Genomic DNA, 18,588 nt, shown 5'->3' with positions numbered 1-18,588 from the left:
GGAGTTTTTCAGATGTTATAGAGGAGTGCCAATAATTGCAATTATAGGCAGAGGAAAAAATGCAAGAAAACATATGCAGATATGAACCAGGCTAGCACATTCAAAAAATGGAGTAAATCAGAATGATTGGCATATATGATAAAAAGGGGAGAGGAGATTAGAGTCAGGGACAGGTCATGGGTAGGCTTTTCTGTCACACAAAAGTTTCCTCTCCAACTTAAGTGTCAATGTAGAAACTAGATTAGGAACCCTACCTTCACATCAGCCTCATTTGAGAGCAGTAAGTTGTTTTAGCTCTTAAAGCACCTGTTGTGTACTAGGCACCATGCTAAGCTAAATTCAGGAGATGCACAGGTAACAGGCCTGCTCTGTGATATTTCTGCTGAGTAACTAAAATTCCTCATTTAAAAGACCTCTGTGCTGATATTAAAAAAAAAACAACCCTGCCACAGACCATAGCAATGAGTGGGTCAGAGGTAAGAGTGAAACCCAAGAGGGAATCCTAAAATATCAGGACTAAAGAAATGGATTGCTGGCATTCAGACTGCTTTCTGATGTGTTGAGGCAAACTTGCGTTTCAGGGAAGGTAAGTCCATCGACTGATTCCATTGTTCCTTGTCATCCAGCCTTTCCCTCAGGTTCTCTTTATCTTAATTTTAACAGAGTGTTTCCTGATTTCTTGTTACACAATTATTTCCATCTATCTTCTGAATTCTAGATTCATATGTGAAAAATTGGACTTGAGATTAATTTAAAGCTTTTCAGAATTACACTTGTATTCATTTGTGATCTAAAGAGTAGATATATTAATATATTTGGAAGCCAAAATAAGGTGAGTATGATTTAAATTCTATATGGTACCAATTCCAATAAGCCCTTTGAAATTTTAAAATTATTTTTTATTGTGGCAAAATATATATAAGCATAAAATTTGCCATTTTAACCATTTTTAATTGTACAGTTCAAGGGCATGAATCATATCCACAATGTTGTGTAACTATTGCCATTACCTATTTCTAAAACTTCATCACCCCAGAAAGAAACTAACCATTACATAATAAACCCCCATCCTTTCCACTCTCAAGTTCCCAGTAGCCTCTAATCTATTTTCTGTCTCTGAATTTTCCAAATCTAGATGTTTCTTACAAGTGGCATCATATAGAATTTGTCCTGTTGTGTCCGGCTTATTTCATTTAGCATGTTTTCAGGATTCATCCATGTTGTAGTGTATATCAGAACCTGATTCCTTTTTATGGCTGAGTAATGTTCCAGTATACATATATACTGCATTTTGTTTCTCCATTCATCTATTGGTGGATAGTTGGGTTGTTTTCTGCTTTTGGTTAATGTAAAATGCCATTGGTTTATGGATTTCCATTGGAGTCCTTGATTTCAGTTCTTTTGGTTATATACCCAATAGACTGTTAAGTTCTTTAAGGGCGAGGTATCTGTTTTATTTGTTTTTCTACCCCCTGCATGCAGTTTAAGTGCATATCACTTAGGAGTCACTAAACGTTGAACTAATCAGAATATCTGTGTTTCTTAACTTTAGGCAGTAGATTGAATAAGTGAAGACTTGGTGCTGGGCCATAAAACTGGTATACAATGAAAATCTGAGCTTTTGTTGCTGTGTTTCGTCAAGGCAGATTGTTAAATTAGAAGTTAGGACGAAACTGCTTTAGCCTAAGACTGTATGCTATTAACTAAAAGGCCATCTGGGTTGTTTCATTCTGTGTGGGTCTGTTTTTTTGTTTTTAACAGTGAATGCATAAAAATACAACCAACTGACATCCAGCCTGACATATTCAGCTATTTGTTGCACATTATGTACACGGGGAAAGGGCCAAAACAGATTGTGGACCATAGTCGTTTGGAGGAAGGGATTCGATTTCTTCACGCCGACTACCTTTCTCACATTGCAACTGAGATGAATCAAGTGTTCTCACCAGAGACTGTGCAGTCCTCAAATTTATATGGCATTCAGATCTCAACGACCCAAAAAACAGCTGTCAAACCAGGGCTGGAGGTCAAGGAAGCTCCTTCCAATAACAGTGGAAACAGAGCTGCTGTCCAGGGTGACCACCCCCAGTTGCAGCTCTCTCTTGCTATTGGGCTGGATGATGGCACTGCAGACCAGCAGAGGGCCCATCCTGCCTCCCAGGCCTTGGAAGAGCACCAGAAGCCCCCAGTGTCCATCAAGCAGGAGAGATGTGACCCAGAATCTGTGATCTCCCAGAGCCGCCCCTCACCCTCATCAGAGGTGACAGGCCCCACTTTCACCGAAAGCAGTATCAAAATACACTTATGCCATTACTGTGGGGAACGTTTTGATTCCCGTAGTAATCTAAGACAGCATCTCCACACCCACGTGTCTGGATCCCTCCCATTTGGTGTCCCTGCTTCCATTCTGGAGAGTAATGACCTTGGTGAAGTGCATCCACTTAATGAAAATAGCGAGGCTCTTGAATGCCGCCGGCTCAGCTCCTTTATTGTCAAGGAGAATGAGCAGCAGCCCGACCTCTCAAACCGGGGTGCCACAGAGCCTTTGCAGATCAGTCAAGTGTCTTTGATCTCCAAAGACACTGAGCCAGTGGAATTAAACTGTAATTTTTCTTTTTCAAGGAAGAGAAAAATCAGCTGTACCATCTGTGGTCATAAGTTTCTCCGAAAGAGCCAATTGCTGGAGCACATGTACACACACAAAGGCAAATCTTACAGGTATAACCGGTGCCAAAGGTTCGGTAATGCATTAGCCCAGAGATTTCCGCCATATTGTGACAGCTGGTCTGACATCCCCCTGAAAAGTTCTCGTTTGTCGCAAGAACAGTTAGATTCATCTTGTGCCTTAGAGTCAGAACTCACACAAGAAAATGTGGACACTATCCTAGTTGAGTAGCAGTTTCTCCTTCAGAGTTTTTATATCAGTTCTGAAAAAGGAAATCCACATGTGTTTTTTTATTCATAAATTATTTTCCTCCTCAAGTTCTTTACCATTTATCCAAGTTCTAAGGTTGTATATACTACATCTTTTTATTGTAAAGATATATCGATACATTGCTGCCAAAATGTAACCTTCCATTAGGGCTGTCTTTTCCTCAGTTAAATCACTATTTACAAATGAGAAATCAATGTGGAAGTATGGAAGTTTTTTCAGGTTGTAGAATCTGTAAAAGCAAATTGAATATGAAATAAGTGTAATCTTTTTAAAAGAATGTTCTAAACTATCACTTTTGGTGAATGTTCCACATGAATTAAGCCCCTATGAGGATTATTTTAAAATATTTTCTGCCATATAGGAAATTAATAGTTATATTAGTATATAAAGATGTTATAATGTATAAAACATTTGTTTGAGGGCATAACTATACCAAATCACGAGTAGTTTTAAATTACTGTTTATTTGCTAGTTCTGCAGCATCTTGCATGCATGTGTGTGCATGCTTAGTCACTCAGTCAGATCCTGGGGTGTGATTCTTTGTAACCCCACAGAGTGTCTGACTCTGACCCCATGGACTATAGCCTGCCAGGCTCCTCTGTCCATTGGATTATCCAGGCAAGAAAACTGAAGTGGGTTGCCATTATGTGACTTTATTTAACATTGAGCATACCTCATTTTCAATAAAAAGTATTTTATTTAAAAGACAGAAAAGGAGTCAGAAACACACAAAAACTTAGAGAGTCAGTAAGATACATACACGTAGGTAAGCGTAGATGCCTCCAGTGTTAGAGACAGCAGTTCAGACAGATCTGTGTGGACTGACACCCTGGTGGTGTTACCTTACTCTAGTGTTTTCTTAAATTAAGAGCAGTTTGAGATTTATATGACAAGAGGTTTATATGAGCTTAAGAGGAAAATGATAGAATACAAATTATCCATACTTCCATCCATAGTATCAGAAGATTTTATAGGCTGTTTGAGTTGACATTAATTTCCTTTTTTTCTCCCTTTTTAGCTAAGGAATTTATTTTTTTAATATAAATTTATTTATTTTAATTGGAGGCTAATTACTTTACAATATTGTATCGGTTTTGTCATACATCAACATGAATCCGCCGCAGGTGTACACGTGTTCCCCATCCTGAACCCCCCTCTCAGACATTAATTTTCTAACAAAAACCTGAAAAGGTACTTTTTCAGTGGCACAGTTTTCATTTTTTCTGGTACATAAAACCAGCAGAGTAAATACAGTCAGTGTACTAGAACTATGTTTAAAAATCATGACCAGCCTTCCCTCTGTGAGTCAACTTAATTCCCCTTTCTAATAGTGAAACTTACAAAGCTAATACTCCAGAAAATTAAAACTGATGGACCGAATGACAGATTCTTCTGCTGTGTGTCGCTGGGAAAAAGCTGGTCAAACTTCACCACAGAGGATAGATCTAAATTGTTTCTGATATGTTTAAATTTTAAATCCTAGATAGTCAAGAATAACCAAAGAGAGGCTTTAGAACACCCTCGTCTTTTTTGTATGTTCCCCTGTTAAATTCTAACTCTCACAAGTATTTTAGTAAATTTAATAAATTTGGTTTCTACAGCTTAGAATTTAATTGGATACAAAAACTCCTTAATCTCCCTGATGACTGCACACTTCAGAGTTCCTTAAGTGTCTGAGTTTAGTCAGGAAGCAGCTCAGAGAGAAATCCATCTCATTTTAAGGGTGCAGTGATTTCTCTGAGTTATCAGTGAGTTCAGGTAGATTATGAAGTAAGTTTTTCTTAAGAAGTGAATGAAGAAAACCAATGGGCATTATCTAAGGTGGTTGAACTTCTGTCCTAGACAAGGATGTGAAGCCTCATGGGGTCAGGATTAACGTGCTAAGAACAAAATCTAAGTAGCTATTGATACAGAGTCAATTGTATCAGTCAGTAGTCAAAACAAATGTATTGCTCTTTAGTATCAGAATTTCATCTAATCATATTCTTACAGCATTTCAGCAGTTATTCAAACTTTTGCTGTCCTCAATGACTTCATCACATAAGGTGAACACAAATATTAACATTGATTTCATGTATCTTAGGCTATTCTGGATATATTCCCTAGCCTCCTTCAAGTAAAAATTTTATTTTTTCTTGTTTAGATAAAAATTTTCTTGATTTTTCTGTTCTGTTTTCTTTCCTACTTGCTCAGTCATTGGTCCTTGACACAAAAAGTATGTATAGCTTAAAGGGTGGGATTTAGGGTGCATATGAGTTGTGGGTAGGACAGCAGTTCAAGGCAAAATCTGGATGAGGCAAGAGTTTGCTTTTGGCTGACTATCCATAATAGACAACATTAACTTAAAGCAGACATTTATCTACTTTGTTGAGTGTTAAGGAAGGAGTGATTAACTGTATTTTTATTCTTAGTCATAGGGTTCCTTTTAATATTAGGAATTCAAAGCAAGTATTCTTTCCTTCATCTTCATAGTATTATGTCTGTATTAGGAAGTGGGAAAATGAATACTGCATTTTATAGGAAAAAATCCCCAAACCTGGGTTCCAGAGAGCCAGTGAGTAGTGGTATGGAGAATGATTCCAGTTTTATCTTTTTCATTTGTTCAACAAGAATATTGTAAAAATTATTTTATAACTAATATTGTGCCCTGAGTATTTTTAAAGACATGATTCCTAAGAAAATCTACCTTGTATAAAAAGGTTCCTCCAGCCAAACACTTTAATTTTGACTACATCGTTTATGAAACGGAGCTGTCATCTTAGCCATATAGCGTGGTCTGCATGATGATTGTCGAACTCTTAAAACTGGAAATGCTGCGCGCTCCTTAGTGGATCAGGCAAGTCCTAAACAGACATTTCCTCTTTGGATCCGCTTAGAATTTTCCCTTTTTCCTAGATCCCACATAACACTTTTTTTCTGGAGGAAAACTGAAACAGTATTTGTTCTTGTTAGCATCTTGTTAAACTCAGTATCTGATAAGTGCAGTCTGCCTTATAAGAAAACCAACATTTCTGGATTTATCTCTTGAAATTATTATTTCTTTCTCTGGATTATTATTCACTTTCCCATCTGTAAAATGTGTGAAAGCAATCCCTACCTCACAGGGGTGTTGTGAGGATTTGTTTTAAAACTGTGGTAAGTTATATCAGTATTATTGATAAAAACCAACCATATAGGGACTTCTCCAGCGGTCCAGTGGTTAAGACTTCACTTCCCAATGCAGGGGGTTAAGATCCCACATACCTCATGGGTCAAGAAACCAAAACATAAAAACAAAAGCTGTACTGTAACGAATTCAGTAAAGACTTAAGAAAACCAACCATATAAAGAAAATTACATTCTGCATTTTTATGTAGCTAAACCTTTAACTTTAGTATTCCAACTCATAAATTCTAGAATGTCTTCAGAAGCGGTCGTGTACTATTTAATACTCAATAATTAATTGGCAAAATTTTTACTTTTTACAAACACTCTAGAAACAGCAGAGTTGCTAGAATTCCTACTCTACCTTCGTTTAATCCTAAGTATTTCTTTTTAACCTTTAACAAGAAAGATAGTAATTCTTTGGTATTACTGGGAATGAAAACTTTCCAAGTTCAATGTTATTGAAAGTTCCCCCAAACATATTGTTTATATATAGGAAAGGAAACAAAAACAGTGGAGAAAATACCCTTTTCATTTCTTTGATGTAGATCACCTAAAAAGTAGGTAGAGACAGGGACTAGAGTAGGGATAATAACATAGTAATTTACTATGTCCTATCAAAATAGTATTGGAAAAGGCTTCACTTAAAACTGAAGGAAATACTTATTAATCAGGGGAAAAGATAGTCTGGAAAATGTATAATTCCATTGATGTTTATTTGCACAGGTGAATTCCTGATGTTGTAACTCAGATCCTTGAGAAGTATCCATTTTTTGTCTAATTGAGGTAAAAAATAGGCAATATGAAGAAATTTCATAAGGTAACTTGTATCTTTGTATGTTTTAAACTAAATGTAGTTCTGTGGTATTTTATTATAATTAATTTTTAAATTCCTAAGAATGAAATCTGTAAATTATTATTCTTTGCTGTATTTCTGTATTTGTATGGTTGAAGACTGGTGAGATTATACAGTCCTTAGCCTGTCTGTCTTAAATGTAAGGAATTACAAACTGTGATTTTTGTCTTCAAGACCTGAAGAATCCTTTGTGCTTCAGTGTGTATCTGTCCACACTTGATTACTTAGTAGATATTGTTCCAGTGCAATTGATGGACTGTCATCAACTCTTCTGTTTTATGCCAAATAGTCATTTAGTCAGGTTAAATCAAATATCAGCTTAAAATTCTTTCAAAGAAACTTGGACCTAAAAAAAAAAGGAAAAGGGAGATTTCCTGGTTGTCCAGTGGTTAGGACTCTGCGCTTTCACTGCTGAGGGCCTGGGCTTGATCCCTAGTTGGGGAACTAAGATCCCACAAGCTGTGTGGCACAGGCAAAAAAAACCCGAAACCTGTACAACGAAAAGGCCCCTGAAGAAATCGTCAAAGTACTCCTAACACAAAGTAACGTATCATGCAGGAGACGGAAATCAGTAATACATTGTATGCTTAAGCTCTTCCACCTAATGTATTGTGAGTTTGCTTCAGAAATATTCTTTCAGGAAGTCTTGTATTCTCCATTTGGAATGAAAACAGTGAATTTCATGTATTTTATCATGACAAATAAATTAATGTGGCTTGATCATAAACAAAACTTTTTATTAGCTCAGCTTATAGAATGTGTTCTTATTTTACAGCAGTGTCTGCCAAACGTTGTCTTCCTAGTGTTGAGGTAAGTAGTCTGTATCAGGTAACATTTTGGATGTGTGATGCAAAAAAATGCATCAGTGGGTCCAATTCTTGTCAACAATAATCTGTGTTAATAGAAAAGTTGTGTCCTCATCAAGTGCTTCCCAGCTGCCATCTCTGGAAAGAAAGATAGTATCTAGTAATTTCCTGGAAGTTTCTTGCTTTGCTCCTTTCTTTCTTCCCTTTTTACTATCCCTCCAGTAGCGGAATCTGCAACAGTGATTCTTCGCTAGGATGTATTAATTGGGGTTCTCCAGAGAAACAGACGGAGAAGGCAATGGCACCCCACTCTAGTACTCTGGCCTGGAAAATCCCATGGACAGAGGGGCCTGGTGGGCTGCAGTCCATGGGGTCGCTAGGAGTCGGACACGACTGAGCGACTTCACTTTCACTTTTCACTTTCATGCATTGGAGAAGGAAATGGCAACCCACTCCAGTGTTCTTGCCTGGAGAATCCCAGGGACGGGGGAGCCTGGTGGACTGCTGTCTATGGGGTTGCACAGAGTCAGACGCAACTGAAGCGACTTAGCAGCAGCAGAGAAACAGAACCACACTGTGGGTGAATGTGTATGTGTCTGTGTTTGTGAGAGAGGGAGAAAGGGAGAGAAAGAGATTGATTGACTGGTTGATTATAAATGGCTTATGCAAATATGGAGGCCAAGTCCCAAGTCTGCAGGTGGCAGGCTGGAGACCCAGGGAAGTGGGTGAGGTAGTTCCAGTCCAAACTTTACAGCTTGAGACTCATAAAGGCAGGAAAAGACCACTGTCCCAGCTAATTGGCCGAAGTTCCATTATTCTCAGGAGAGTCAGCCTTTTTGTTCAGTTCAGGCCTTCAGTTGATTGTACGAGGTCTACTCACATGAGAGAGGAAATCTTCACTCAGTCTACTGAATCAAATGTTAACTCATTCATAAACAGAGACACACCAATAATAATGTTTGACCAAATTTCTGGGTATACTGTGGCCCTGTCAAGCTGACACATGAAGTTAATTATCACACTGGGTGATCCCCCCTCACCATGGTGACATTTAGCAGTGTGGAGGGATTTGTCACAACTTGGTGGGGCTAGAAGAAGGTTGCTGCTGGCATCTAGTGGGTAGATAAATCAGGGGTACTCTGAACATCCTACAGCACAGAGTATAGCCCCCACAACAAAGAATTGTCCAGCCAAAATGTCAGTGGTGCCAAGAATTAAATTTCTATTTGTATTAACTTTATCCCATCTTTTCAAAGATAAAAATGTGATTATTAAAAATTGTAGATGTATTAAGCAACAGGACAGTCTAAAATCTACTCATATAATCTTTGAAAAACAATTGTGTCCCTAGTAAGTTCTCTGTGAAATTAAAATGTGATAAGTTGTAATTTGTATAAATATTTAATTTGGCCAAAAGGTGGCACCAGTGTACCTTTTAAAAGTCTTTCACATAGCTTTGACTAGGCTGATAAAGGTCCCTCTAGTCAGAGCTGTGGTTTTTCTGGGAGTCATGTATGAACGTGAGAGTTGGACTGTAAACAAAGATGAGCGCCGAAGAATTGATGCTTTTGAACTGTCATGTTGGAGAAGACTCTTGAGAGTCCCTTGGACTGCAGGGAGATCCAACCAGTCCATCCTAAAGGAAATCAGCCCTGAATATTCATTGGGAGGACTGATGCTGAAGCTGAAACTCCAATACTTTGGCCACCTGATGCAAAGAACTGACTCATTGGAAAAGACCTTGATGCTGGGAAAGACAGAAGGCAGGAGGAGAAGGGGACAACAGAGGATGAGATGGGTTGGATGGCATCACTGACTCCATGGACATGAGTTTCAGCAAACTCCAGGAGATGGTGAAGGACAGGGAAGCCTGGTATGCTGCAGTCGCAAAGAGTCGGACATGACTGAGCGACTGAACTGAACTTTATGCTTAAATTTGGCATCACTATTTGTTTAAATCACATTTATTTGGTACTTAGCTTCTTTGGGATTTTGTCTCACTTTATAGAGTCATGATTAATGAGAAGCTTCCTAGCATTCCATAATAGGTAATGTATTAGGATTCCATAATATATTAGGAAATATGTTGACATCCTGCTTTGATCAAGATGCTCCCAATTTACCTGTATTAGCAGCAGATAACTTGAAAATATCATTTAGTATGCTTCTTATATCAAGAATTTCTGAGGATGCTTGTAAGTCTTTAAGTGAAAGTGTTGTTCGCTCAGTCGTGTATGACTCTGTGATCCCATGGACTGTAGCCCACCAGGCTCCTCGGTCCATAGAATTCTCTTAAGCAAGAAGACTGGAGTGGGTTGCCATTTCCTTCTCCAGGGGATCGTCCCAACCCGGGTCTCCTGCATAGCAAGCAGATTCTTTACCATTAAGCCTTAGGCATTTTAGTCTCAATCACATTTGTTCCTTTTATCAGGCATCAAACTCAGTTTTTAGTGTTCTGATGGGTTAGTAGATAAATCCAGGGACATATGAGTAAATACTCCCTAGTTTCTTACCTTTTGTTTCTTTCCTTCATATGCACAGCGTGAGGTTAGCCTGTATATTATTTTCTGGAACTTACTTTTTCTTTCAACTGTGATTTAACAACTGACTTTCTAAGCTGGTGTTCTTTTTCCATCTTCATTTGCTTCCTTCCAGCCAGTTTCATTCTCTGAGTAGGCTGAGCAGTTCTCTCATAGAGTTCTTGTGCCTTCCAGTGCTGAGTGAATGCAGGCTACCCTTTGCTCTCCACCGACTTTGCTTGCAGTAGTACTATTATCCTCGGGCTTTGTGCCTCATCGCTAAATACTTCTCTTACATTTATTTTACAACTGATTAACCAGCTTGGACAATGAACCTGCTTCCTCCCAGATGAATTCTCTTCCAGTGTTTATTTATATAATGTTGAAACTTTTCTGTTGAAACAACTTGTATCAAAATAATGGAAATAAAAGATCTTCCTTTAAGCTGCTAGAAATCCTTGGTGTCCTTTCATGTCAGAAATCTGAAGGAATATCAGTGCTATGGGAGGGCTGCTCTGTACAGCTGGTCCTGGCTCTGTTGGGAAGTGGAGAAGAGGCTTGTGCAAGAAGGAGGCCTTCATCATCTGAAGTCACCTGTTGTATGATCTATGTTATTACTTTCGAGAAGGTTCATGTTAGATTCTTGTGGACCAAACAGGCCCTTGAGGAATGAGATCTTATGAATTTAGCTCTGCCACATTTTTCTGTAAGGGAAGCCATATGGTACTTGGTCCAAACCATATGTAGGTTAAGTATCTAATTTTTAAAAAATCGTTTTTTTGATAACTGGCATTTGTACCAAGTGCCTTGTAGGGAGGAAAATCTAAAGAACCTATGGTGTGGTTCTTTAGGAAAAGGATGCAACATTTGCAGAGATAAAAGGTTTTGAAATGCAGACCAAAGTTTCCAGTGGAGTGCCTCTCAAAAAGGTTTTTTTTTACTGGACCAGTTCTCATTTCCCACACTGCCCTTCTTTTACATATGTGCACACAGTCCATGCTGTGAGCTCAGTGGTACCTGTCCACTATCACAGCATTTCAAAATTTGGGAGGAGAGGCATATAAATGGAGAACACCTTTAGAAAATGCTGAACGTCTCCTGTTTCACTGTTAACTACAGTTTTTCAGATTTCTCCAGTTGGTGGTTAGCTTCTAGACCCACCATGTAGAGCCATGCAAATTACACTAAGAGCCATTACAATAACAATTGCATGCACCACTCACCAAATGCATGCTTCTGGCGTTAGGCTTGCAGTTTGCACAGCTGTGCGGAGCAGCCCTGTCTTTCCTTATCCTGGTTTAAATGTTGAATTTAAGAAGCCCTTGTTTTGAATTTCTGCAGCAAGTGACAGTTTTCACTTGTGTAGCCAGGAAATTAAAATACACAGGTGGTATAAAGAACAATGAAGAAAAAATGAATACTCCCTAGGTGACTCAACCATGTGTCTGTTAAAATTTGTAGAACTGTGCACCTGTAGAACAGGGTGGATTTTACTGTATGTAAATTACACCTTAATGAAGAAAAGATTAAGACCACCCAGATAAATATAGAAAAGTTTAATGAGCCATAATGATTATCATTCACTATTAATCCTTCCACGGGTCAAAAAAAACCACCATCTAGACATTAAGAGTTGGAGAAGGCAATGGCACCCCACTTCAGTACTCTGGCCTGGAAAATGCCATGGATGGAGGAGCCTGGCGGGCTGCAGTCCATGGGGTCGCTAAGAGTCGGACACGACTGAGCGACTTCACTTTCACTTTTCACTTTCATGCATTGGAGAAGGAAATGGCAACCCACTCCAGTGTTCTTGCCTGGAGAATCCCAGGGGCGGGGGAGCCTGGTGGGCTGCCGTCTATGGGGTCACACAGAGTCGGACACGACTGAAGTGACTTAGCAGCAGACATTAAGAGTACAGAGAAAAACTCATGAAACTAAAAAGGTGATTCTGAAATTCACTCTGAAATCAGACAAATTGCTGATGAGGCTGTGGCACATCTGGATAAAAAATCAAAAACAGGTTGAGTTTTTCACCTGAATTGAATTGTGAGTGACCGATTATTTTGGCATTTGGTGCATCTCAGCTTTATACAGAGGACAACTAGTCATTCTGATTAGGGAGATAGAAACACTAGTTTCAGTTGGCCTGTTTAAAGGAGAGGTGATACTCTCTGTTTTTATCCTGTTCCACATGGAACCTCTGCATTGTAATTTATATATGAAGATATTTGATTGACTTGAGCATACACACCTGTAGCTGCATTAGTCATGACTGTGACTGATCACAGATGTGGTCCAGAGGCCCACTTGTCACTGTACTGACCAGACCTTCCTGTGACCTGCAGATACAATATGGATTTGGGATTCAAAGGTTTGAGTATACAAGTGACAAGTATACAAATGACTGCACCTGCTTTTGTCACTCCTAGGAGGAAGAAATGGCTATCCACTCCAGTATTCTTGCCAGGAAGATGCTATGGATAGAAGAACCTGGTAGGCTATAGTCCGTGGAGTTGCCAAGAATGGGACATGACTGAGCATGCACAAACATCTCCCAGGAGTACAAAATTGGAAGACCTGTTTTTTTGGCCACAGTTATAGCTGAGAAAAGTATAGGAAAGGTTTAATCCCTTCCCCAGAATTGCACTGTCATAAAGATCAAGATAGACCTTCCCAGGTGGTGCTAGTGGTAAAGAACCTGCCTACCAATGCAGGAGATGTAAGAGACATTGGGTTCAGTCCCTGGGTTGGGAAGATCCCCTGAAGAAGCACTCGGCAACCCACTCCAGTATTCTTGCCTGGAGAATCCCCATAGACAGAGGAGCCTGGCAGGCTACAGTCCATAGGGTTGCAAAGAGTTGGACATGACTGAAGTGACTTAGCATGCATGCAAAGATCAAGATAAAGCCAAAGTCCTATTCGAGTCTAGCCATGAAACAAATTGTGAAGAAAGTGCATCTGGTCTTGTAAAATGCAGAAGCTGCTAGACACTGCTACCATTGCTGTTACGATAAGTTAGAGACAGTTTTAAGTTTAGGAGTTTTCCACCCTAGGAGGCATCCTCCCCTCACCTAGGTTTTTCTTAACTGTTTGTGGTATCTGTGCCCAGCTTTGCTGAGGATTTTCTGAATGTATAGTGAGTGTGCTCATGTACAGATTCATATTTATTCACTCTTTTTCCTAAGTTCAGAAACTTAGCTTCCAATGATCTCAAGCTTCAGGGAAAAAAAGGTATGTACTTCACAAAGTGATTGGGGGCTCCAGATTTAGCATAAAGGGCAGAATTGCCTGTGAGGACAAGTGTTGCAAAAGGTTATGTACTATTCTCTTAAGTTAGAAAGATGTGACTTAATAAAAAATTTTAATTCCACAAAGCATGAAATATTAAATACCCTATGTACAGTGTACATTAACAAGACATTTTACTTCAGAACAAAGTTTAGTTTTAGGACTTTTAAGATGTTATCAACTTTAAATTGATCCCAAGGTTTGGAAAGCACATTCTTTTCTAGAGCCTAATTATTGTCATTGGTCTGTGCTTCAGAAAAACAGGGCTGTCAATGTTTAGGGAAGAAAACTGGTGTCTTAGTAAACACAGAACTTTTGAAACATCCAGCTTTAGCAGGCACCTTCTGAATAAGCTTTTTTTTTTTTGCATCAAGGTTGCTTAGTTATTTGGTAACCATACAGATTATTAACAATGTGTCACTTAATACAGAAAAAGCAACTTGAGAACAGCAAGAGGTGAGGAAAACAAGTGCTTCTATCAGGTTCATAGATGGCATCAAAATCAGAATTGTCCTTTAGGTGGAATTATTTCAGTGAAATTGAATTCAAGTTCAAGGTGTTTTCTTTCTCTTTCCTGGAGGTGGGCTCTTTTAGGCATGTCATCATAAAATCTGGCTAACACTCAGCAGAGCAAAACTTTTGATGGTGCTAACTCAGTTTCAATCTGTGATCTTTATGGTTTTAGGAAATTAATGTACTATACCATGTTTCTCTTAAAAGACCTGGGTAAATAAACATGAACCAATATAACATTTATTTTATATTAATATTCAGTACATACATTAATTCAGATTAAAACGTTTTTACAGAGTATTATTTCTTTAATATTTGCATCTGATCCACAGTAATATAGTACTAATTTTAATGAGAAATACAAATTAGAACTTTTGCTTTCATAATAGCTCATCCAATTAACATTTTTACAGACAAAGAACTACTATAAATATGTAACATTATGCAGGCTTTTCTTCTGCACCTGTTCACAAATCAGAAGGAATATACTTTAAAACTACTTAGAAACCAAATGCTATCAAGCTGCCCCTGTATTTATATGACCAGCTGCCCGTGCGTTTATATGACCATCTCCCCACACCTGGCAAAATGAATTCCTGTCTCTTTCGTCTCCCCCGCAGTGCATCACAGTGCTGCGTCCCTGTGGCTCTTTCTTTAACCCCGTCCCAGTTTCAGTTGCTGCTGTTTCCCAGATTGGGCTTTTCAAGGGCAGACAGCCTGTCCCCTTTATCAGTGTTTGGGATGTGTCATACTCAAAACATTGAATAAATTGAGTTCAACCTAAATTTAAGTAGTTGCTTTCTGTTACATTTTTTGTTAACTAAGGATTACAAAATAATCTTTTCAAAAATGTACCATAAAATGTACTATATACTGAAAATTTGAATTTTGTATAATAAGAAAGTTACACAATAAAACATCACAGGAATTTTAACCTAAAGAACTCTAAACCTTAAATAAACATGTTTAAAAATGCAGAAAGGGCAGCAAAGAAGTCCACCCCTAATGTATTGAGTATTAGGTGAAATTAAAAAGCAGACTTCACACATCTGAATAAAGTTGACATTAAAATGATCTTTTCAAACAATGGGATTCTGAAACCTAACAATTATGTTAAAAATTCTGTAAACTGTCCCCCCTTCAAATTAATTCTTAAACTATAAAAAAATAAGGCAACTTGAAGTTAGAAACTTACAGATGAAGTTAACTCTGGATTTTTTGCAGAAGCCAGATTGGACTGGTGCCCTCTCACAATCTGTATTTCTAAAAGCCTTTAGCAGGAAGGTGAGTCACACATACTGGTGAAATAACATATTCTCTCAAAAATACATCAATCGAGTGTCTAAGGCTTCACTAAATAGTAGACCAATTAAGATCACAAACTTCGTGCTGTCAAATAGATTATCTTCAAAGAAAATTATGCAGACAGTTTTCTGAAGAACTCCATTTGTGCCACATGCTTATTGTTCTTTGAGGTGGAGGAGGTGGCAGGGAACCTAATTTCTACTTGAATGTTCTTTTGTTTCCTGCTGCCTTTACTTAAATGTTACCAGGGACTATTTTTATACCCTATAAAGTACTTTGAGAAAATGTTAAGTGGCTAGTGCTACACAAAATAGAGGAGGATTTTCTTATTCTTGTTGTAAAGCAAAAAAAAGTTGTGAATAACACAACTCTCAAAAGGGGGAATATAATGTGCTGAAAAATCATCTGATAAACCAACTAGCCTTGTAAAATTCTGAGTTCAAGAGAAACTGAATCCCAGCTAATTGATGAATATTCATTAAAAGCATTTATACCACAGCAAATTTAAAGGAAAATTAATGTGTTATTAAATTGCATTTTGTGATATTTTAATACTATCAAGTGGATGTGAATTGAATAAGAACCTATTTACATTCACTTCATGTCTTACATATAAGGTCAAATTGCTTAAAATAAAAAATATTTTATGAAAGACTCCTAAGTCATCTGATTCTTGATTATTTCTATAAGAGCAAAACAATTTACATCATCTTAGAATTCACAGTAGTAGAATTTGGCCATGTAGCAGAATAATCAGATTGAGACCAGTGCATTTCTGGATTCCTTTTTCAAACTGGAATCCTACTTACTTAATTCACCAGATATTCTCAATAGAAAAGATTGAGGAGAAACCATTTAAGAATGAATGCAAATAAAGTACACATTTCATCACAAAAACACTCAATTATAATACATTCTAACCAAATATGTATTACACCACAAAGGGAAAAAAAACAATAGAAACCTAGGACTACTTAGTCTTAAAAAATATTCATTACACATATTTATCTCACATGTTTTTAAAACTCCCAAATAAATATACCTAAACACTTGAAAATATTTTCAGTAAATGTAAGTGCTATACTTTTTGCTCATTCATGAGAAATTACTAAAAACTTACAATTAAGTATATTGGCTTGAGCCATCCTTGCAGTAAATGAAGGCAGGATTCTTCAAAACTGTAAAACGCACCAACTTTAGTCAGTTTTTTAAAAAATTGCTCACTTTTAAATATGTAGTTGCTGGTAGCTGTCCAAGTCCATTAGCACCACATATAGTGAATTAAAAAGTATTTTTAGGGAGGATGACTTAGCAGTCTTTTGTTTAAGAATTATATAATTAAAAGAAATTGATCTCTTGGATGTTTTGAAAGATCCACTTTTCATCTTGCTAAACTGAAGGACTGGTAGTTTCCTTCCCTGCGCTCCCCTCCCCACAAGGTTATAAGCATGAAGGGAGGAAAACCTGGGGAAATACTTTTACACTTCAACAAAGAATCTTGCTAATAATATCTGTTATCTGGTTCAGTTCCAAAGTCACATTTTCTGCCAGAGGTCTCAATAGGTACTTAAAGGAAGAAACTAGATTCTAAGGGACAAATTAGCACATACTTTCTGTATGCAATCCATAAATAATGCAGGAAGTCACCAGATCGTTTTAAATCATCTAACGTACATTCTTTTCTTTAAGAACATACGAATACCTTTAACAAGTACCTTACAACTCAAGTGAAACTTCTTTGCTATTTCATCTACTTTCAGAGTGACACTGTTACTCAATAGCGGACTGTACAATGTGAACCCTGACCTGTGAGGTAGGGAGTGTATTGCAGTCTTATGGCCATTTCACACAAGGAAAGGTTGAAACAATTACTTTTTTCAAAAAATATGGCTATCACTGAGATCAATGATTTAAATAAATAAAACACTAGCCCTTCTTGCTATATTAAGTTCATTTTTTTGTGTAAGGGATTAGCTGGACTAAGTACTGATGAAAAAGTAAATTTTTAATATTCATGTAAAATGTTTACTGGTGTCTCTCAACACATAGGCACAATGAAGGAATACTAGCATTTAAAATATAATGTACTTTAGTAATAACTTTCCACTTTCTATTCAGCTATGTGTTTGGCTCATTCTTGAGCAAGCATGAGTAATATTTTCATTAAATTATTGTGATTTCCTAATAAATCACAATCCAACCAGTCCATTCCTAGAGGAAATCAGTCCTGAATATTCATTGGAAGGGCTGATGTTGAAGCTGAAACTCCAATACTTTGGCCACCTGATGCGAAGAGCTGACTCATTTGAAAAGACCCTGATGCTGGGAAAGATTGAGGGCAGGAGGAGAAAGGGATGACAGAGGATGAGATGGTTGGATGGCATCACCGACTCAATGGGCGTGAATTTGAATAAGTTCCAGGGGTTGGTGATGGATAGGGAGTCCTGGCGTGCTGCAGTCCATGGGGTCGCAAAGAGTCGGACACGACTGAGCAACTGAACTGAACTGAATTGACTGTGATTTCCTAGGACTTTTACTGCCAGGTTGGCTTTGAATCCACTCTCCCCTCTTCGAGGAGAGATTGATGAATATAGTCTCCAGAGATTTAATCTTGCAAGATGAATCCTGTGTTACCTGTGATCACTTGTTACTTGGGAAGTTTGTCTTCTCCTGGATGGAAAATAATATTCCACTTTTTGTTTTTGTTGTTGCTTTTTTTAGGCTTTCAGCAGGTGATCTTGCACAAGTGGATTTACACAAGTCTATCTGGGGTAGAAGAAAGATGGAGAGGGAAAATGCACTCCCTGTTTCCACAAGGTAATTACTTGCCTGTTTGAAGTAATTTGTGAATGGCTTTTGTAAGGAACTTGAGCAAGACTAGAAAACCACTCATGTTTAATCAAACTATATATATATATATATATTTTGGTTTGCAGTATTGTTTTGAGGTAAGGCTACTGCCTAGGAGTGTAAGTCCTAGGCAGTAGTCTTACTTCTATAAATCACACATTCACAAAAATAGTTCACCATATTCATCATTTCAAATAACATAAAAGTACACTGTAAAAAAAAGTTGTTGAAAACAGAATGCAATATTAACCTATACACAGTGTTGAACTATCAAAGGAAACCAGGCTTTGTGACATCAGAGGACATGAAAGAGCTTACGGCATACTGCAAGTACTCATTAAATGTATCTTCTCCCAAGCACTCTAATCTCCA

The 18,588-nt window shown here is 37.8% G+C and overlaps 1 protein-coding gene across 2 annotated transcripts in view; it reads left to right on the top strand.

Moving 5' to 3' along the window:
- Positions 1–18,588, top strand: part of ZBTB25 (zinc finger and BTB domain containing 25) — a 44,843-nt gene that overhangs the window by 12,505 nt on the left and 13,750 nt on the right. The window contains exons 2-4 of one of the 2 annotated variants that reach the window (XR_008200017.1): positions 7,711–7,745; positions 12,690–12,753; positions 18,088–18,183. Coding sequence is in view for 1 of the 2 variants with exons in the window: in XM_052647272.1 (XP_052503232.1) it covers positions 1,762–2,896 (1,135 nt within the window). In the remaining variant the exon portion in view is untranslated. Of the gene's footprint in view, positions 1–1,761; positions 2,897–7,710; positions 7,746–12,689; positions 12,754–18,087; positions 18,184–18,588 lie in introns of those variants that run through there. The other variant, XM_052647272.1, reaches the window with a different exon arrangement.

Source organism: Budorcas taxicolor, chromosome 10 (genome assembly GCF_023091745.1).
Source record: "Budorcas taxicolor isolate Tak-1 chromosome 10, Takin1.1, whole genome shotgun sequence".
In the NCBI taxonomy this organism is placed as follows: domain Eukaryota; kingdom Metazoa; phylum Chordata; class Mammalia; order Artiodactyla; family Bovidae; genus Budorcas; species Budorcas taxicolor.
The sequence above is the reverse complement of the archived record's forward strand: the minus strand, read 5'-3'. Positions and strand labels throughout refer to the sequence as shown.